General features: G+C 38.9%; 1 protein-coding gene across 2 annotated transcripts in view; it reads right to left on the bottom strand.

The window, feature by feature from the left end:
• ADK (adenosine kinase) overlaps positions 1 to 17,531 on the bottom strand; it is a 521,042-nt gene extending 503,511 nt beyond the window's left edge. The window contains exon 1 of one of the 2 annotated variants that reach the window (XM_029932000.1): positions 17,462 to 17,531. In XM_029932000.1, coding sequence (XP_029787860.1) covers positions 17,462 to 17,526 — 65 coding nt within the window. In that variant the 5' untranslated portion in view covers positions 17,527 to 17,531. The remainder of the gene's footprint in view (positions 1 to 17,461) is intronic. The other variant, XM_029932002.1, reaches the window with a different exon arrangement.
• Between the last annotated feature and the right edge of the window lie 13 nt (positions 17,532 to 17,544).

Below are 17,544 nucleotides of genomic sequence, written 5' to 3'. Positions count from 1 at the left end.
TCATCTTTCAAAGGGCAATAACAGAATTAAAAGCTTGGAAATATAATTCAGTCATATTTTTCAAAATTATTTTACCAATTGTGGCAGATTAAAAACGGCCTCAATTTCTTAGAAACAAAAGTCTATGCCCCCTCCCCTTGAATTTAGGCTACCCTATGACTCTTTTGACCAATAGGGTATATAAGGAGATTCTATAACAGATTCCAGGCTAGCCTTAAGAGGACTGCCAGCTCCTGTCATGGTCTCTTAGAGCCCTGAACTGGCAGGTAAAAAGCCCAACTAAGAGGTTGAAGAAACCACATGGAGAGGCTCACAAACTACATAGAGAGGAAGAGAAGCAGGGTTGAGCCAATGTTGAGTAAGAAGCATCAAGCATGTGAGTAAGAACAAACAATACTCCAGACTAGACCCGTGGTCAGCTAAATACCTCCAAGTGACCCTTGTCAATACTACATGGAGCAGAAAAATCAACAAGTCAAACCATGTCTGAATTCCAGACCCACAAAATCATGAACTCATAAAATGGTTGTTATTTTAAGCCACTAAATTTTGGGGTAGAAAACCAAACTCACTGTGAAAAATACATTTTGTATTACAACCTAGTATATACTCTACTTATACCTAATGAAACAATGTCTCAGAAAGCAATACTTAAGACTTACCATATTCAATGCACTGATACTTTCTATTCTATTTTCCTTTTATAAAATACCAGTTGTGCTACAACTAAATTGATTCATGATGTAGTTTGAAAAGCATTTTAATCTACTATACTACTCACTCGCCAGGTACATACACAAAGCCAGACAAAAACATTATTAGGACTCAGTTCCTAACAAGAAGTTTCTCACAAACCCCCATACACAGCTCAGGGCTGAATGAAAAGCTGAAAAGATGAGGTATCTGAGGCTGGGGATTATATAGAAATCAGCAATAAGTAGGAGGAATTGAGCCTTTTTCTTTTTTATCACTTTCTTTTACCTTCCCTTTCCTGTTCACAGAACTATATTTACCTCCCCCACTTCCCTTTTCCTATGATTATCAAGCATTATGAAACAGGTTTTTAAATATAATTTGAATTTAATGAAATGTTGTAGTATTGTTCTTAAAAGTAGGCTAACTGAACATTTCATCATTTCTATCAAAAGGTTGCCCTTCATTATTATTATTTGTATGAGGTCCAAGGCTAATTATGACTGTAGGTCATTTTTAATAAAAAAGAATTCTTATCATTGCCATCTCAGATCTGGTAGAACATTTTCACAGGAATTTAAATTACTAATAGTATTGAAAGATTAATAGCTTTTCAGATGATTCTAATTATTGCTTCATTTATAACATAGAAATATTTTGAAACAAAGGGTGTGCTTAATTTTTTTAATCATACAAATCACTGTTGATTCCTGTTGCTGTTGTTTATATATCTGAATATTATAGCTAATTATTAAAAATCTTTAATAAGACAGATTTAGGTTTGAATCCTATTTCTGCCATTCACTAACTGTGTAACTTTGGGCATATGTTAAACATTCTAAACAATAAGTTACTTCATATTTTTATAATAATTAATAACACTTAAGACATAAGATTCAAATTATTAATATCAGGGGGAAGTCCAAAATCTCCAAAGTAAATTAAAACTTACGAGAAATTGTTCTCTTAACTGGGACAGTTTAATTCTTAAATAGAAGCAAAACTGGTTTGCTCAAGGCTTTTTAATTAGAAGTCTGCTCAAAAGTCAAGTTCAATGAGTTAACCAATTGAAGTATATTCCACAAGGGAATACAGTACTATTTATTCTTGGGAGGTAGGGGGAAGGGCTACATATGTTTTGTTAATAAGAGAACTTGAAAGACAAAAATCTAAACAAGATTACTACACACAGTGCCACTGAATTTCTTTAAATAGCGTGCTTATTTAGGACACACAGAATTCACTTTGACAAGTTTTCAATTTGTATCTTCATAAATGTAATATAAACAACAGGAAATGTGAGTTGTAGGTCCTGAGTGTGAAATGAGAGCTCACTAATTAGGGAGTCTTAACCTCTCTGGGTCTACTTCCTCAGTTGAAGACAGCTAGCTGGCCTGGTGGCCTTCCTGTACGGATCAGTAAGAAAGGGTAAGTGAAAGCACATGATACAATCCTTAAATATGTTATTTTATCTCAAAACAAACAAACTTCAAAAAAAACCAGATACTTCATTTCTTGTTCCAGAGGATAAATACAATGGGAAGTTGTGACTTGGGATCAAATCTCAACTCAAATACTTAATGGCTTTAAGTAATTAGCTGTGTTACCTGCCTGATACCACTTAACCTCTCTGGGCTTCAATTCTCTCCACTCGACAATGTAAATATTAGACTGATTTTTTTAATTTTTTAATAGTTTATTGTCAAGTTGCTTTCCATATAACACCCAGTGCTCATCCCAACAAGTGCCTTCCTCCATCCCCATCACCCATTTTCCCCTCTCCCCCATCCCCATCAACCCTCAGTTTGTTCTCAAGTATTTAAGAGTCTCTTATGGTTTGCCTCCCTCCCTCTCCTTAACTATTTTTTTCCTCTTCCCCTCCCCCATAGTCCTCTGTTAAGTTTCTCCTGATCTACATACGAGTGAAAACATATGGTGTCTGTCCTTCTCTGCCTGACTTATTTCACTTAGCATAACCCTCGACTTCCATCCACGTTGCTACAAATGGCCAGATTTCATTCTTTCTCATTGCCATGTAGTATTCCATTGCATATATATACCACATCTTCTTGATCCATTCGTCAGGTGATAAACATTTAGGCTCTTTCCATGATTTGGCTATTGTTGAAAGTGCTGCTATGAACACTGGGGTACATGTGCCCCTATGCATCAGCACTCCTGTATCCCTTGAGTAAATCCCTAGCAGTGCTATTGCTGGGTCATAGGGGAGTTCTATTGTTAATTTTTTGAGGAACCTCCACACTGTTTTCCAGAGCGGCTGCACCAGTTTACATTCCCACCAACAGTGTAGGAGGGTGCCCATTTCTCCACATCCTCACCAGCATCTATAGTCTCCTGATTTGTTCATTTTAGCCACTCTGACCAGCATGACGTGGTATCTCAGTGTGGTTTTGATTTGTACTTCCCTGATGATGAGTGATGCTGAGCATCGTTTCATGTGTCTGTTGGCCATCTGAATGTCCTCTTTGGAGGAGTGTCTGTTCATGTCTTCTGCCCATTTCTTCACTGGATTATTTGTTTTTCAGATGTGGAATTTGGTGAGTTCCTTCTAGATTTTGGATACTAGCCCTTTATCCAATATGTCATTTGCAACTATCTTTTCCCATTCCAATATTTGACTGATTTTAAGTACCTCAACAGGTACTAACAATCTAAAGGTTCTAAAACATGTTCAAAGGGTTCCTAAAAATCACATGAAATTGTAAATTATAATTTCAGAGGCACATCTTGGCTGATATATCCTATTGTTTTCACACAAAAACTCCACAATTTGCAGAAAACCTCAGCTCTGTGAAGTCCCACCCTACCAGGGGGTTTGTACCCAGTCATCTCCTCCTACCCCTGTTCCTACCCCCACTCCCACCAGCGTTTCCCAGCAGTCTTTGGAAAAAATTCTCAAAGGAATGGCTAGACGGCTTGCTTATGAGTATACAGACCTGTTTTATGAGTATAAAGATGCAACATCTAGGCCAACAAGTCATTTAAAGAACTCTGGACTGGACTTGATAGCTACCAGATTAACAAATCTTCTCAGGAATGTAGTTTATTCAAGCTTCACATAAGTCAAAGGTCGTGTGTGTGTGTGTGTGTGTGTGTGTGTGTGTGTGTGTGTTTGGTGTGTTTCCGTTAGTGGAAAAATGTACTCCTCTTCCCTTATTTGTGCAGCCTAGGAGAGGAATGGTACACAAATAGGAGGAGAGGAGTCCTAAAGGGATTGCTGCCTAATGGAGGAGGCTAGGACAAGATAACCTAATACATCTCCTGCTGTGAGTTAAAGTCTAGAAATTTACATATTTCTCCATACAGCACCCTTACAGCATTCAAACACAGGGAAAGACACAAAGAAGTCAAACCTCCATGCAGAGAAGAACCTATACTCCCCACTCCCCCCAAACAAGGACAAATCTTTTCCCTTTTTTTTACAAAAATACTATTTTTAATACTAAACATTGAATACTTATTAAATTAAATAATGTAACTATGGGGGCACCTGGGAAGCTCAGTTGGTCTCAACCAGACTCTTAATTTCGGCTAAAATGATCTCACAGTTCCGGAGTTCTAGACCCATACTGGGCTCTGAGCTGACACTGCGGAGCCTGCTTGGGAGTCTCTCTCCCCTCTCTCCTCTTCCCCTGCTCACTCTCTCAAAATACAAAAATTTAAAATTTTTAAAAATTAAAATAATGTAATTATAATTATTTTATTGTACTATTTCAAATCTAAACCAGTTCTATACATTTAGTTAAGCAATGGCTAAGTACAGCAAGGAGAATTTTGTCAGTACACTTTCATCTGCATCAACATGCCATCTGTCCAATGCTAAAATGTACTAGAATCACTTCGTCTTGAGTGAGAACAGAGACATAACCCAGCATGTAAACCTGCATCAATTCTACAGCTTAACATAAGCTTTAATCTCCAACAAAACTAAACTAAAAATGATAACTGAGGTTTCATCTCTGTTTAGGAAAAACAAGTTCTGAAACATTCTATTTTAGAAGGAACCTAAGACTACCCTCAGTGATGCCTATAAAACAAGAAAATGCTCAAATCTCTCATGTGGTTAACTTCAAAGTCAATACATTTGAACTGTTTATTTTTAAAGGAAATAATTTTCTTGCATTTCAACTTGTTTACTCAAAAACTGACATGGTTTTTCAGACTTCAGCACTAGGGCTCAAAGAGTAAAACAGTTTATTTTGCTATATCAAGCCTAAAGGAATTTGAGAAAACCTAAGCCATCTGAATTTAATTCTCCAGCTACATTTTGTTTCCAAGTGACCCCTCCTGGATGAGTCAACAGAGACAGATTCCTTTAAAAGACCGTTTTGTGGTATTATCCATTGGTTATATAGTATATTATGTTGCACAGTACCCTACAAAATTAAGAATAGTATTGCTAATCCTCAATGTTTTTAGAGTTCTAATTACATTGCAAATAGTCTCACTAATTAAGGACTTGCTAATCCACAGGAAGATTAATCATTCTGATAGGTCACTGAGATCTTTGTAAATTCACTCTTTCAAAAAATGTATTCCTCCACCAAATAAGCAATTTTATATTTAAAAAAGAAAACACTGACCACAGGATCTTAATAAGATGTTTTAAGTAGAAGTATATTTAATTCTGAAGAAATTTTCCCCAAGGACAAATGCATAAAATGATTGTTATAGTCAAAGCTCACTAGAGGCACCAGAAAGAACAGAAATGCAATCTAGGAATGCATCTCTTACCTCTACTGTCCTGCAGTATCACATTTATTTTGTACACAACCACACTCCATCTAACAAGAAAAGTGAAAGGTCCAAGAACCATGAAATATTTTCAGGTAGGGTTTCTAGTAACTCTTACAAATAGATAAGAATTTACAGATTATTTACACAAATCCATTTTGCACCACTACAAACATACCAAAAACATCTTTAAAGAGTTAAGAATTCATTCATTCAACAAAAGTTTAGTGCCTGTTATATTGCAATGAACTAATTAATTATGAGACACTAAGAGTTACTCAACTAGTTTTCTGACCTCAAGCAGCAGTAGGCGAGATAAAACATGCACATTATGCACACAGCAATAATGCAAATTATAAAGTACAAACAGCCAGGGGAGGTATTTCCAAGCTGGATGATTAGAAGAGTTTTATAGAAAAGACAGACTTTGGCTAGACCTTGAGGAATGAGATTTTGAGTAGGGGGATTGTTTGTTTGTTTTCACAAATATTTTCCATATATGCTATAGAAATAGATTTTTCTATGCTATGGATTCTTCTCATGCTGAAGAAATCACATCACCTCCTTCACTCTACAAGACTCAGGGGGAGTTACTGATTAGAGTGCCCCCCTTAACTCTCTCCACTACCCCATACATGCAAACACCACATCCACATGGGTACACATGACACACGAGATGAGGAGCAAGAATATATCCAAGGCTGGCCAAAGTCCCCACCTCTGATCCAATAATTGGCTCAATGGTGGGTATGGATCCCAGGCAGTTTCAATCAATTTTCAAAACAGATACATAGATGTGAAAAATCTTTTCTGTTGGGCCCAGATTTGGGCTTGGGGTTGAGAAATGCCATCTTTCTTGTTATTTATTTATTTATTTAGTGTTTATTTATTTTTGAGACAGAGAGAGACAGAGCATGAGCAGGGGAGGGACAGAGAGGGGGTGACACAGAGTCCAAAGCAAGCCCCAGGCTCTGCGCCGTCAGCACAGAGCCCAACGCAGGGCTCAAACTCATGAACCGCGAGATCGTGACCTGAGTGAAGTTGAACGGTTCACCGACTGAGCCATCCAGGCACCCAACCATCTTTCTTGTTATACTGAGATGGCCTATGTGAGAAATAAATTCAATATGCCCAAAGATAATGGAGACAAGAGATGCACTCCTAGACTGAATCACTTTGACTGGAGTAACCAGTTGTTAATTAATGGAGTCTCTTAGAGACTGAGAAATGGTTCTACCAGGGATGCACTCAAGTCCAACTTCAGCTTCAAGAAGGCAAATAGCCAAGTAATTACTTCAATATCATTTCTAATCATCCCTAATTTTGTGAGTGCTCAATGATTAATGATCACATAGGCTACCTTCATATCTATAATCCTGCATTTGAAGGCAACAGCAAAATATCAAGACTTACTAGTAACTAAATGTGGCTAAATAGACAGAGCCTGTTAGTTAATATGGTAACCAAACGAACATGCCTTGAGAAGGTAAGAATTCTTACTTGAAAACTGCTGTACATATTTTCTTATTCTATTCTAGAAAAGATACTGAAATCAGCATGTGGTAATGAAAGCCAAAACACAAATGGAAACTCACATGTTCAGATGTTCTTATGCTGAAAGCTAATTACTTTGCTTTCTAGATGAACACAAATCATAGGAGGCCACAATACAAACAAGTACAAGCAAAATCATCAAAAATAAAACATGTAAGTGAAGGTAGGAACTTTTAATCTGCTTTGGAAAATATTCACAAAGTATCTTTTTTAAGCAGTATGTGAAACTTCAGTTTGTAAAGACCACTTCAATGAAATTAAGCCTTCTAAATCTTGAGATTCAAAACTTGAAGAAAAATCTTTAGTCACTATTATATAGGAAGAAAAGCCTAATGCCTCAATGACATGACCAGTATTATGCTAGGGCTAAACAAAAGAGATCTTTGAAATACTTAAAATCATAGATGTGTTGAATGGGAACCTCAGGAAAAATGCAGCAACTGATGAGAACTTCACTGTTTCTGTACAATAGCAAAGTTTTAAAAGCGATTTAAAATTTTAATAAAGGTCCACAATCCTTTTGTTGAATTCTTTGGGCAAGATATGTTTTGGGGCAAGAATTTTATAAGATTCCAAATTTTTTGGCTTTTAAGAAGGTAATACACTGTATGTACTATAAATTTTGTAAACCACCCAGAGTTTCATCAAGCGTGTCATTAACAAACTAATATTTCTACAAAAAAACATACACATTTGTGTAAGGCAGATAACTACAGAAAGCCTCATATCAAGTTAGCTGCCAAATTAACTTTTTAAAAAAATTAACTTTAAAAAAAAGTTAAAACATTCAGTTTTCAGAGATTTGGGGATTTCAGAAATATAGACAAAAAGATTACAACCTATAATAAAACCATTCATTATACTACTTATTTTATAAATTTTCAGATTTACTTCGTATTCCAGAATTCCATTTTATAACGGTGATATTGAGCTACTCAGCACTCACCTAAAATACGTATTTAGTGCACATCAAGTTTCTCCACCTTAAAATCCAGAGTCCTAAAATACATGTGCAGTGTAAACAAGTTGGAAAACACACAAAAAAATAAAAATAAACAAAAATAATCCATTTTGTTTCCACGCAGAGATAACTACTATTAAATTTTGGATGTTGTTTGAGGCGCCTGGGTGGCTCAGTTGGTTGAGCATCCAACTTCAGCTCAGGTCATGATCTCGCAGTTCATGAGTTCAAGCCCCACGTCGGGCTCTCTGCTGACTACTCAGAGCCTGGAGCCTGCTTCAGATTCTGTGTCTCCTTCTCTTTCTGCCCCTCTCCCACTTGTGCTCTGTCTTCTCTCTCATTCTCAAAAGTAAATAAACATTAAAAAAAAATTGGGGTGTTGTCTAAAATTTCAGATTCTTTCTATCCTAATTAATAATTAGGATCGGGGCACCCAGGTGGCTCAGTCAGTTAAGCGTCTGACTTCAGCTCAGGTCATGATCTCACTGTTTGTGGGTTGGAGCCCCACGTCAGGCTCTGTGCTGACAGCTCAGAGCCTGAAGCCCGTTTCAAATAATGTGTCTTCCTCTCTCTCTGCCCCTCTCCCACTCGTGCTCTCTGTCTCAAAAATAAACTACTAAAAGAAATAATTAGGATCAAAATCTCCATAATTTTAGTATGGATTTTTGTTTTTATCTTACTGTGTACCTGGAATACCCTTTCAACCAGAGGATACTGCTCCTAAAGTCTGGAAAATTATCAGCCATCATTTCTTCTCTACCATGTACACTATTCCTCTTTTTGGAAAACCCAGTTAGATGTTAAGTTGTTGCCTCTCAATTTATATTCATATCTCTTAATTCCTCTTTATTTCTCTATTTTACATCTGAGTGAATTACTCAGTACTATCCTCCAAGTCACTAATTTTCCCTTCAAATATGTTTGGTCTAGAGTTTGATCAATCTATTTTCTCTTTTAATTTCAGCAACTCCATTTATTCTTTTACATAGCTATTTATTTCATAACTGTTAATTTTTTGATTCATAACATGTTTTTAATGGCTATTACTTCCTTTATGTTTTGGAAGATCTCTAAGATACTTAAAGTCATTTTGAAATTGCTATAGTAATTCCATTATACTTTGAGTGAGTTTATCTCCTGGCAGTCATGTTTATTTTCTAAGTAATGTTCTTCCTCATTATTTTTGGAGGCTCAGACTTTCCCTTCCTTTTTCCAGTGGTTTGAGGTCAGTCACCCCTCTTCCAGGACCCATGACCTCCAAGCTCAGTATTCTTGCAGTATGTGATAGTGGAGAAATTACGGTTCCCAACTCTGAGCCATCCGGCAGCTCAGCCATCTCTGTGCCAACAATTCAGGTCCACAGCTTTTTAAAACAACAGCCAGGAACAAAGGCACTGAGCCTTCTTTTCAACCAGCCTCAGCCCAGCTCCCACTATATGACATCAGTTCCCCTACACAGTTATTTCTACCAGCTCCTTGAACCAGAGTCTAATTGCATGTTTCCTCCCTGTTTTAGTCCCTGCATATGTTTATCTTGCTCCCGAATATACCTGTATATTTATATTCATATCTCTTAATTCCTCTTTATTTCTCTATTTTACATCTGAGTGAATTACTCAGTACTATCCTGCAACTCACTAATTTCCCCTTCAAATATGTTTGGTCTAGAGTTTGATATGAAGATAAATATATATTCTGTTTTCTTTTTTCAGTTTGTAATCATTGCATTTGGAACAAGGTAGAGTCAACAGTAGGATAAACAGTACCATAATAACAGCTAACATTTATTGTAGATTTATGGGCTGCCAATTTTATATTTATTTTCTCATATAATCCTCTTAACAATGTTTTGAAGGAGGCACTATTATTATACCCATTTCATAAATGAGAACACAGGCACAAGGCTAGTAAGCAACTGTTCCAAGATCACCAGCTAAGGAGGACAAAGAGTTAAACCAGATGTCAGATTCCAGAGACCATGCTCTTAATCACTACTCTACTGCCTTCCATCCTGATCAAAATGCTCTTTGTAATTTTGATTTCCTCTCTCTCTCTCTCTTTCTCTCTCATATTTCACTTAACTGTGAACATTTTGCACACAGGCAGCAAATTAAGTGATGGAAGAAAAGTGGAGCTATATCCAAGTAGAAAGTAGCATATCAGCCTTAATTTTACTGTTAATCAGTCTAGGCCTATACCTAAAATTGGAAACACGGTTTTCAATGCCTATCTTTTTTCCTAGAGTCCTTCCCAGTTTCCCTGACCTCTAAACATTTCCCACATGCCCCTAGACACCCCGGACCATCCATGCAGGCTTGCCCCTGGCTCTCTCTCCACTTCCCTCGGTCCTAGCATATAATGCCCAGGAAAGCACCTTATTAGAACATTATATAAAGTACCTCAGGAGACTTTTGTTTTCCATTTTCCTTCATAGCCCAAAGCCTTAATCTTAGAGGATTACAATTGTGAATATACGTGAACATCACACAGTATCATCCAAAAAAGAGCCATCTTCAATTTTAGGCTGCATTATTAAAATATAAGGTTTAAAAAAGTTAAGGTTATCAGTGCCACTCTATACTGTGCTAATAATTCATTCAACAAACATTAAATGAATCACTCCTCAGGACTAGGCATTGTGCAACACACCAAGGACATGCAATCATCCTTTCTCTTTTCCAGTCTGCATATATTTTCCTCATTTAATCCTCACAACAGACCACTTCTAAAACAGTGTGCTCAGTTTGTAAAAATAAACTTCCAGAGAATTTTCTGGGGACAAAATGTGTTTTAGAAGAAGAGGTTACTAAAACTATTACTTGGTCACTTAAGATACTTAGACTTTTCTCCCTATTTTTACTATACAATTTTTAAAACACAGGGGCCTTAGTAAGGCAGGCCACAGAGGGAAAGAATAAAAGGAATCCATGGAAGTGAAATGGTTGGGAAGAATAATTTGAGAAAAGCTCAATATTTGCTGATTGGAGAATTGGAGCTTGTTTTTTTTAATATTACTAAAAGTCGTGACCTTGAACAATCTTTAATTGCTAATGTCAGAGAGAGTTATGATGTTGGCTCTTAGGATTCAATCCTTCCTAACATCAGCTTCAGAACTTGTAAATATTTGCTATGATGAATAAGTACAGCTATGTCTGAAGGAGATTAGGAAGAACTTGACACTGGCGGTGGAGAGAATAGTTAGAAGCCAACATATCTAGGCAAGATAAAGTCTACACTTGAATTGTGGCAGCAGGAATGGAAAAGAAAAGGCATTTATGAGACACCACTAAAGAAGAAAAGACCAACTTTGATAACCATATGTGAATGGAAAATGAAGCAAATACCTAGGTTCCAAACTATGGAGAAACAGAAGTTAGTAGTGCCATTAACAGATATAGGAAACATGGAAGAAGGTGCACATTTAGGACAAGAGACAGATTTAGCTTGATACATGACTTTGAAGGGCCAACAAGACACTCAGAAGGAGATATTCGGAAGGAAGACAGTTAAAATTAGGGTCTGACAACTTAAGGACATAGTAATAGATCACACATATGATCCAGTACATATTCAGTACAAAGCCTGGATTGGATGCCCTCTACCTTCTGCTCCAGTCAGACCAAACCATTTGTAGTTTCCCTACAGAGGCAGCTCTCTCCCATCTCTACCTCCAAACCTTCCTATAAAGTCAAACACCCTACTTCATACCTGGCTAACTCAGAATGCTCAGTTATCATTTTCCTAACCCTTACTCATTTCCCAGCAGGAAGACAATACCTGGGTCTTACCTCTTTATATATTACCACCTAGTACTTAGCACCATTCCTAAAATAGCAGTCACTTAGAGGGCGGGGGCAGGGGGGGCAGACTTGGCACATGTTCAATACGCTTTCAAAAGAACAGATCCTCTTAGAGGTGACCACCAAAGAAATGAACTTGGATGAGATTTCCAAAGGAGAGAAAAGAAAATGAGTGGTCCTAGATACAGGTATTCATCATGGAACTATCAACTAGGGATCAGTTCCCAGAAGTGTTTCTCAACTTCTTTCAGCCCTAAATACCTCATCTGTGACACAAGGAGTATTACCTACCTCACAGATTGCTCAGAAGATTACAGGAGAGAGCATATATAAAGCACCTTGTATAATATCTGGGACTCAATTAATATTCCCTTCTGTTCCCCAACCCCATATGAAACATGTTAAAGCCTGCTCACTTCTTAACAACTTTAGTAACTACTACAACCTGATAAGCAATCCAACCTAAAAAAACAATCGATATTTGAAAAAGGAAGCCTAGATTTGTCAAATACTATCCCTTGGAGTAGTTTTTTCAGTCTCAACACTATTGTTAATCTTAACTAGATAATTCTTCATTGTTGTAGGGGGCTTCATGTACATTGTAGGATGTTTTGCAGCATCCTTAAACTCCAATTACTAGGTGCCAGTAGCACTCCCTATCAAAAATGTTTCCAGACATTGCCAAATGTCCCTGCAAGGCAAAATTTCCTCTGCTTGAGAACTACTACCCCAGAGCTAACTGAAATTCTCAAAGTTCTAATTCCTCTCCCTGACATCTACAAACATATAGCATACATTCATTTGTTCCTCACTGACTGATTCTACACACTAAATTATACTTAGGCTTTATAAGCCACTCTCCTGAAAAATTAACCAAAACAGGTAGCTAGCCCCTTTACCTGTCAAGCTAGTCATCACACATTATGCATGGCATCCAACAAATCACACAGCAGTATTACACTGCAACCCTTAAAGCCAAATTAATATAAGTAGGAAATGCTAATCCCCAAACGTCTTCACACAAAATTAAGAGATTTGTCGAAGCACTTAAGTGTCTAATCTTTTAACTTCATGTCTACAAGTGGCACTAAGTAGGTATTACATAAAATGAGTTTTTTAGTTGCCTAAGGACTTGTACAGTTTTGGGGTGGTTTTTTGTTTGTTGTTTTAAGTAAGCTCTATGCCCAACATGGGGTTTGTACTCATGATGCTGAGATCTAAGAGTCAGATGCTATAGCAACTGAGCCAGCTAGGAGCCCCAGGACTTTCACAAGTTTTAAATAGACACAATGACATATAAGATACATTCAATATATTTAAGAATTAGGTACAATAGGGGGAATGGGCTAAATGAGCAACGGGCATTAAGGAAGACACTTGTTGGGATGAGAACTGGGTGTTATATGCAGGGGATGAATCACTGGATTCTACTCCTGAAATTATTATTGCACTATATGCTCACTAACTTGCATATGAACTTTTTTTAACTTAGAAATTAAAAAAAAGAATTAAGTATGACACATCTTTATATTGCACCAACATAAAAAGTTATGTACATTAACAACAAAAAAAAATAAGCATAAGTAGAGAAACAAAACCTAAGTTAATGGTTCTTGAGGGTTTTTGGATAATTGTTTGATGTTAATAAGTATAACATGGTAATTAAGAGCACAGGCCTGGTATCAGACTACCTGGATTAAAATCCCAACCCCATCTCTTACTAGATGGGTGCCAAAGTCCAGGTCCAGCAGGTCCAGGGTTCCCTGGAAGAGGACAGTGTCAGCAAAAGGGGGAGGGAGCAAGAGAGCCATGAGTTTCTTTCTGATCATGAGGCAGGCATCTCTACACTGACCTGAGAGCCAGCTTTATTTATGAGAAAAAAATGTATGGGGCTGAAACAGAAGTGGCATTTGCCTTAGACAATGATTTCTGATGACAAATTTCTTTGGTATGTAAAAATTTCCCAGAATACAGATTGGTAGAAGACTCATGCATAATCTTTATCAATAGTGAGTGATGTAGGTGATTTACATACTTATCATATAGGGAAGAAAGGCAATGCATTCAAATACAAGGCAATGCTTTTAGCATGGCAAAAGCAAAAGTTGGTTCTTTGTGAGCAGGGGTCAATAGCCTATTTTCTTGAGGGGAAGTAAAACAAGTTTCTCAGGAAATGCAATATTTGCTCCCATAATCACAAAAGAAGAAATTCCTATAATAAGTTCCTTCACAAGGTGCAATCAGCATTTTAGAATAAGGGGACAAGTCACTCCCGATACCAGTCAACAAGGTGCCTTGAAGATCAGTGCTCAAGCAAAAATAATTGAGTGGGGGTGGATATCCATCACCATCTGATGGCGAGAGGCCTTGCAAACCCACTTTACTTCACAAGGAGTTTTTTCAACTTAGTGAGTTCAGAAAATGGCTCCCAACAGATGGGTGACCTTGATCAAACTTACAATTTCTCTATGCCTGTTTCTTCTTTAGTAAAGTGAAAATTATAAGATTGCTATGGGCTTGAATGAGTTAAAATAGGTAAACTGCTGTGCTCACTTTGGCAGTACATATACTAAAATAGGTAAACTGCTGAAACAGTACCTGATACATACATACTTAAATGTTAAATATTATTATTTATCATTGTTTTTAAGGATCCATAACCAGAAGAAGTATTTCTTGGGTGGTTATATAAAAGTTGACACTGGATGGAAGGGTACCGAGTAGCTTAGTCGGTTAAGCATCCAACTTCAGCTCAGGTCATGATCTCCCAGTTCGAGAGTTCAAGCCGCACATAGGGCTCTGTGCTGACAGCCTGGAGCCTGCTTCGGATTCTGTGTCTCCCTCTCTCTCTGCCCCTGCCCTGCTCACTGTCTCTTGCGCTCTCTCTCTCTCTCCCTCAAAAATAAATAAATATTTTTTAAAAATAATTTTTAGGGGCACCTGGGTTGCTCAGCCGGTTGAGCGTCCAGCTTTGGCTCAGGTCATGATCCCATGGTTTGTGGGTTTGAGCCCCGCGTCAGGCTTTGTGCTTTGTGCTGGTAGCTATGTGCTGATAGCTAGCTCAGAGCCTGGAACCTGTCTTCAGATTCTGTACCTCCCTCTCTCTCTCTGACCCTCCCCTGCTTGCACTGTCTCTTTCAAAAATAAATAAAAAGCATTAAAAAATATTTTAATAATTTTCAAAAAAGTTGACACTAGGGGCACCTGGGTGGCTCAGTCAGTTAAGTGTCCAACTTCAGCCCAGGTCATGATCTCACAGTTTGTGAGTTCGAGCCCCACATCGGGCTCTGTGCTGACAGCTCAGAGCCTGGAGCCTGCTTCAGATTCTATGTCTCTCTCTGTGTCTGCCCCTCTCCTACTTGCACTCTCTCTCAGAAATAAATAAACATTAAAAAAGATTTTTAAAAATTGACACTAGAATTAAACAACAATGGATTCATATTTCAGTTCCTTAACTATTTCATTTGGGCTTCAATCTCACCTGTAAAATACACAAATCCCTTGAAAATGGGTTAGCATAAAGGAAAATCTAAGGACCATAATGTAAGAGTTGCCATGGGAAAGCAACTGAGCAGCCACTTTGCTGTGAAGAGCTGCGAGCTCCGACAACCCCCACTTGCAAACCTGGAATGACCCGAGCCATTTGAAAAGCACCAGCAGCCATTTTATTGTGGTTCAGATAATAGTTCCAGGCACCGCCAGGGACTGATGACCCCCACTCTCCAATCTGGACTGTCTCAAACTGGAATGCCGCCCCATGGAATTCCAGCACCCCCCACCCCACCGAAGTGAACAGCCAATTGAATCCTGCCACCTTCCAAAGATGCCCCTACTTGGCTATTGGCCCACCAGAGCTCAAACCTGAAACTTTTGCACCCATAAAACACCGTGCTCTCCCATACCAGGCGCGACTTCCCTGACTCCCCACTCCCAGAGTCACAGAACCTCGCCCAGGAATTGCAGACTCCAATAAAGGCCTTCTTGGCTCCATAACTTGGTCTCTCTTTTTCCTCTTGCCTCTGCCTCCATCTATCAAACCTTACACATATGTTTAGTAGGATAGTAAGGAAAAGTTGCATCTGTCTTCCAATTTGGTAGAGGAAACTTTGTGAAGTAGGTACCTTTTAAAGAAATACTCTAAGAAATGGGCAGAGTAGGGAAAGCACATGCCCTTGAACCCATGTAGGTCTCATTCAAAAAGCCATTTCTATTTTCAATCTATGGATTGAAAGCTTAAAATAAAAAGAGAACACCCCGGAGCGCCTGGGTGGTTTAGTATATTGGGCACCCAACTCTTGATTTCCCACCGTTAATGGGATCACTCAGGGGTCAGGCTCAGAGCCTGGAGCCTGCCTGGGATTGTATCTCTCTCTCTCTCTCTCTCTCTCTCTCTCTCTCAAAATAAATAAACATCTTTAATTATTTTCATTTTTTAATTTTTAAATTTATTTTTAGAGACAGAGAGAGACAGTGCGAGCAGAGAGGATCAGAGAGAGAAGGAGACACAGAAACTTAAGCAGGTTCCAGGCTCTAAGCTAGCTGTCAGCACATAGCCCGACGCCGGTACCGAACCTACAAACCCTGAGATCATTACCTGAGCCGAAGTCGGAGGATTAACCGACTAAGCCACCCAGGAGCCCCAATAAACATTTTTAAAAAATTATAACATCCTGAGTTGTCAAAAGAAAAAAAAAAGTTTATTTTCTTTGCATAAGGTAGGCACACTAATCCTTTGGGTGTAGTAGGAATACATTAAAAACACCGGCAGAGATTTGATCACCATCCATCCAAAACATCAAGAAAACAGTATCAGGCCCCTAACTGACCTTCTCCTTTCATTTACAACTGCTTCATTCTTTTGGAGGTGAAGGATGATGTTGGAAAAAATGAGGCTTGTCTTGTATGAATCAAGGAACAGCCCAGTAGTTTTAAATCAATTTATGTCTATTTTTACATATAAAAATCAATGCCTTCCAACAAACATTTCAAAATCATCAAAGATTATGCATGTTACACTTTATACTTATTAGGGAGGAATAGTTTAACAAACAACATTTTATAAGTTACAACATCATGTGAGGCAGGTGTTAAGGTCATCTCCGCTGCTGCCAAAAAGTAAAAAGAAATATCAGTATTTCCTATCTATTCAGCCCAATACCGACCCGCCAAGCCTGCAGATGGCCTTCAAAGATGTCAACTTTCAGAGTGAGTACAAAAAGAAAGGTCAAGGCGCCCTTCCGCGACACTGTACGAAAAATCCCCAAGAATTCTTTCTTTGCCCCAGGACAGAGCAGTCGATGGGCCTCCTCCTCTTTATCCCCCAGGGAATAGGAGGTGGCAGCTCTAGACTCTGCTCGGGTCGGATCAGGTCGTCCAAAGTGCCACCAGCCCAGCCCCAGGGAGGGTCCCACGTGGCGGCCGCAGCGAGCCCTGGGCCGGATCTTTCTCCCCAGGCCAGCGTCCTGATTGGCCAAGAGCAGGCGAGGCCGCTCTGGAGCGGGCGGCAACTCCGCCAAACTGGGCGGGCGCTGGGCAAAGGGTCGCAGCTTGGAGGGCAGCTCCGTGAACTGCCGGTCGTGTGCTTTGGACCCATGCCGACAGCGAGGACACCATTCGGCCCCGGGGCTGTGAAAACCCACGTGGGCCCTGGTTAGCGGCAGACGCCGTCACCCTCCACCCTATGTCGAGGAGCGCTCACCTCAGCGCTCGTGGCGCCTCCACCTTCAGCTTTTTGGGCTTCGGCTCCTCCTCGGTCGCAGCCATCTTCAAGCTCCCACCCCT

This window comes from Suricata suricatta, chromosome 2 (genome assembly GCF_006229205.1).
Source record: "Suricata suricatta isolate VVHF042 chromosome 2, meerkat_22Aug2017_6uvM2_HiC, whole genome shotgun sequence".
In the NCBI taxonomy this organism is placed as follows: domain Eukaryota; kingdom Metazoa; phylum Chordata; class Mammalia; order Carnivora; family Herpestidae; genus Suricata; species Suricata suricatta.
This window is presented reverse-complemented; position numbering and strand designations above follow the sequence as displayed.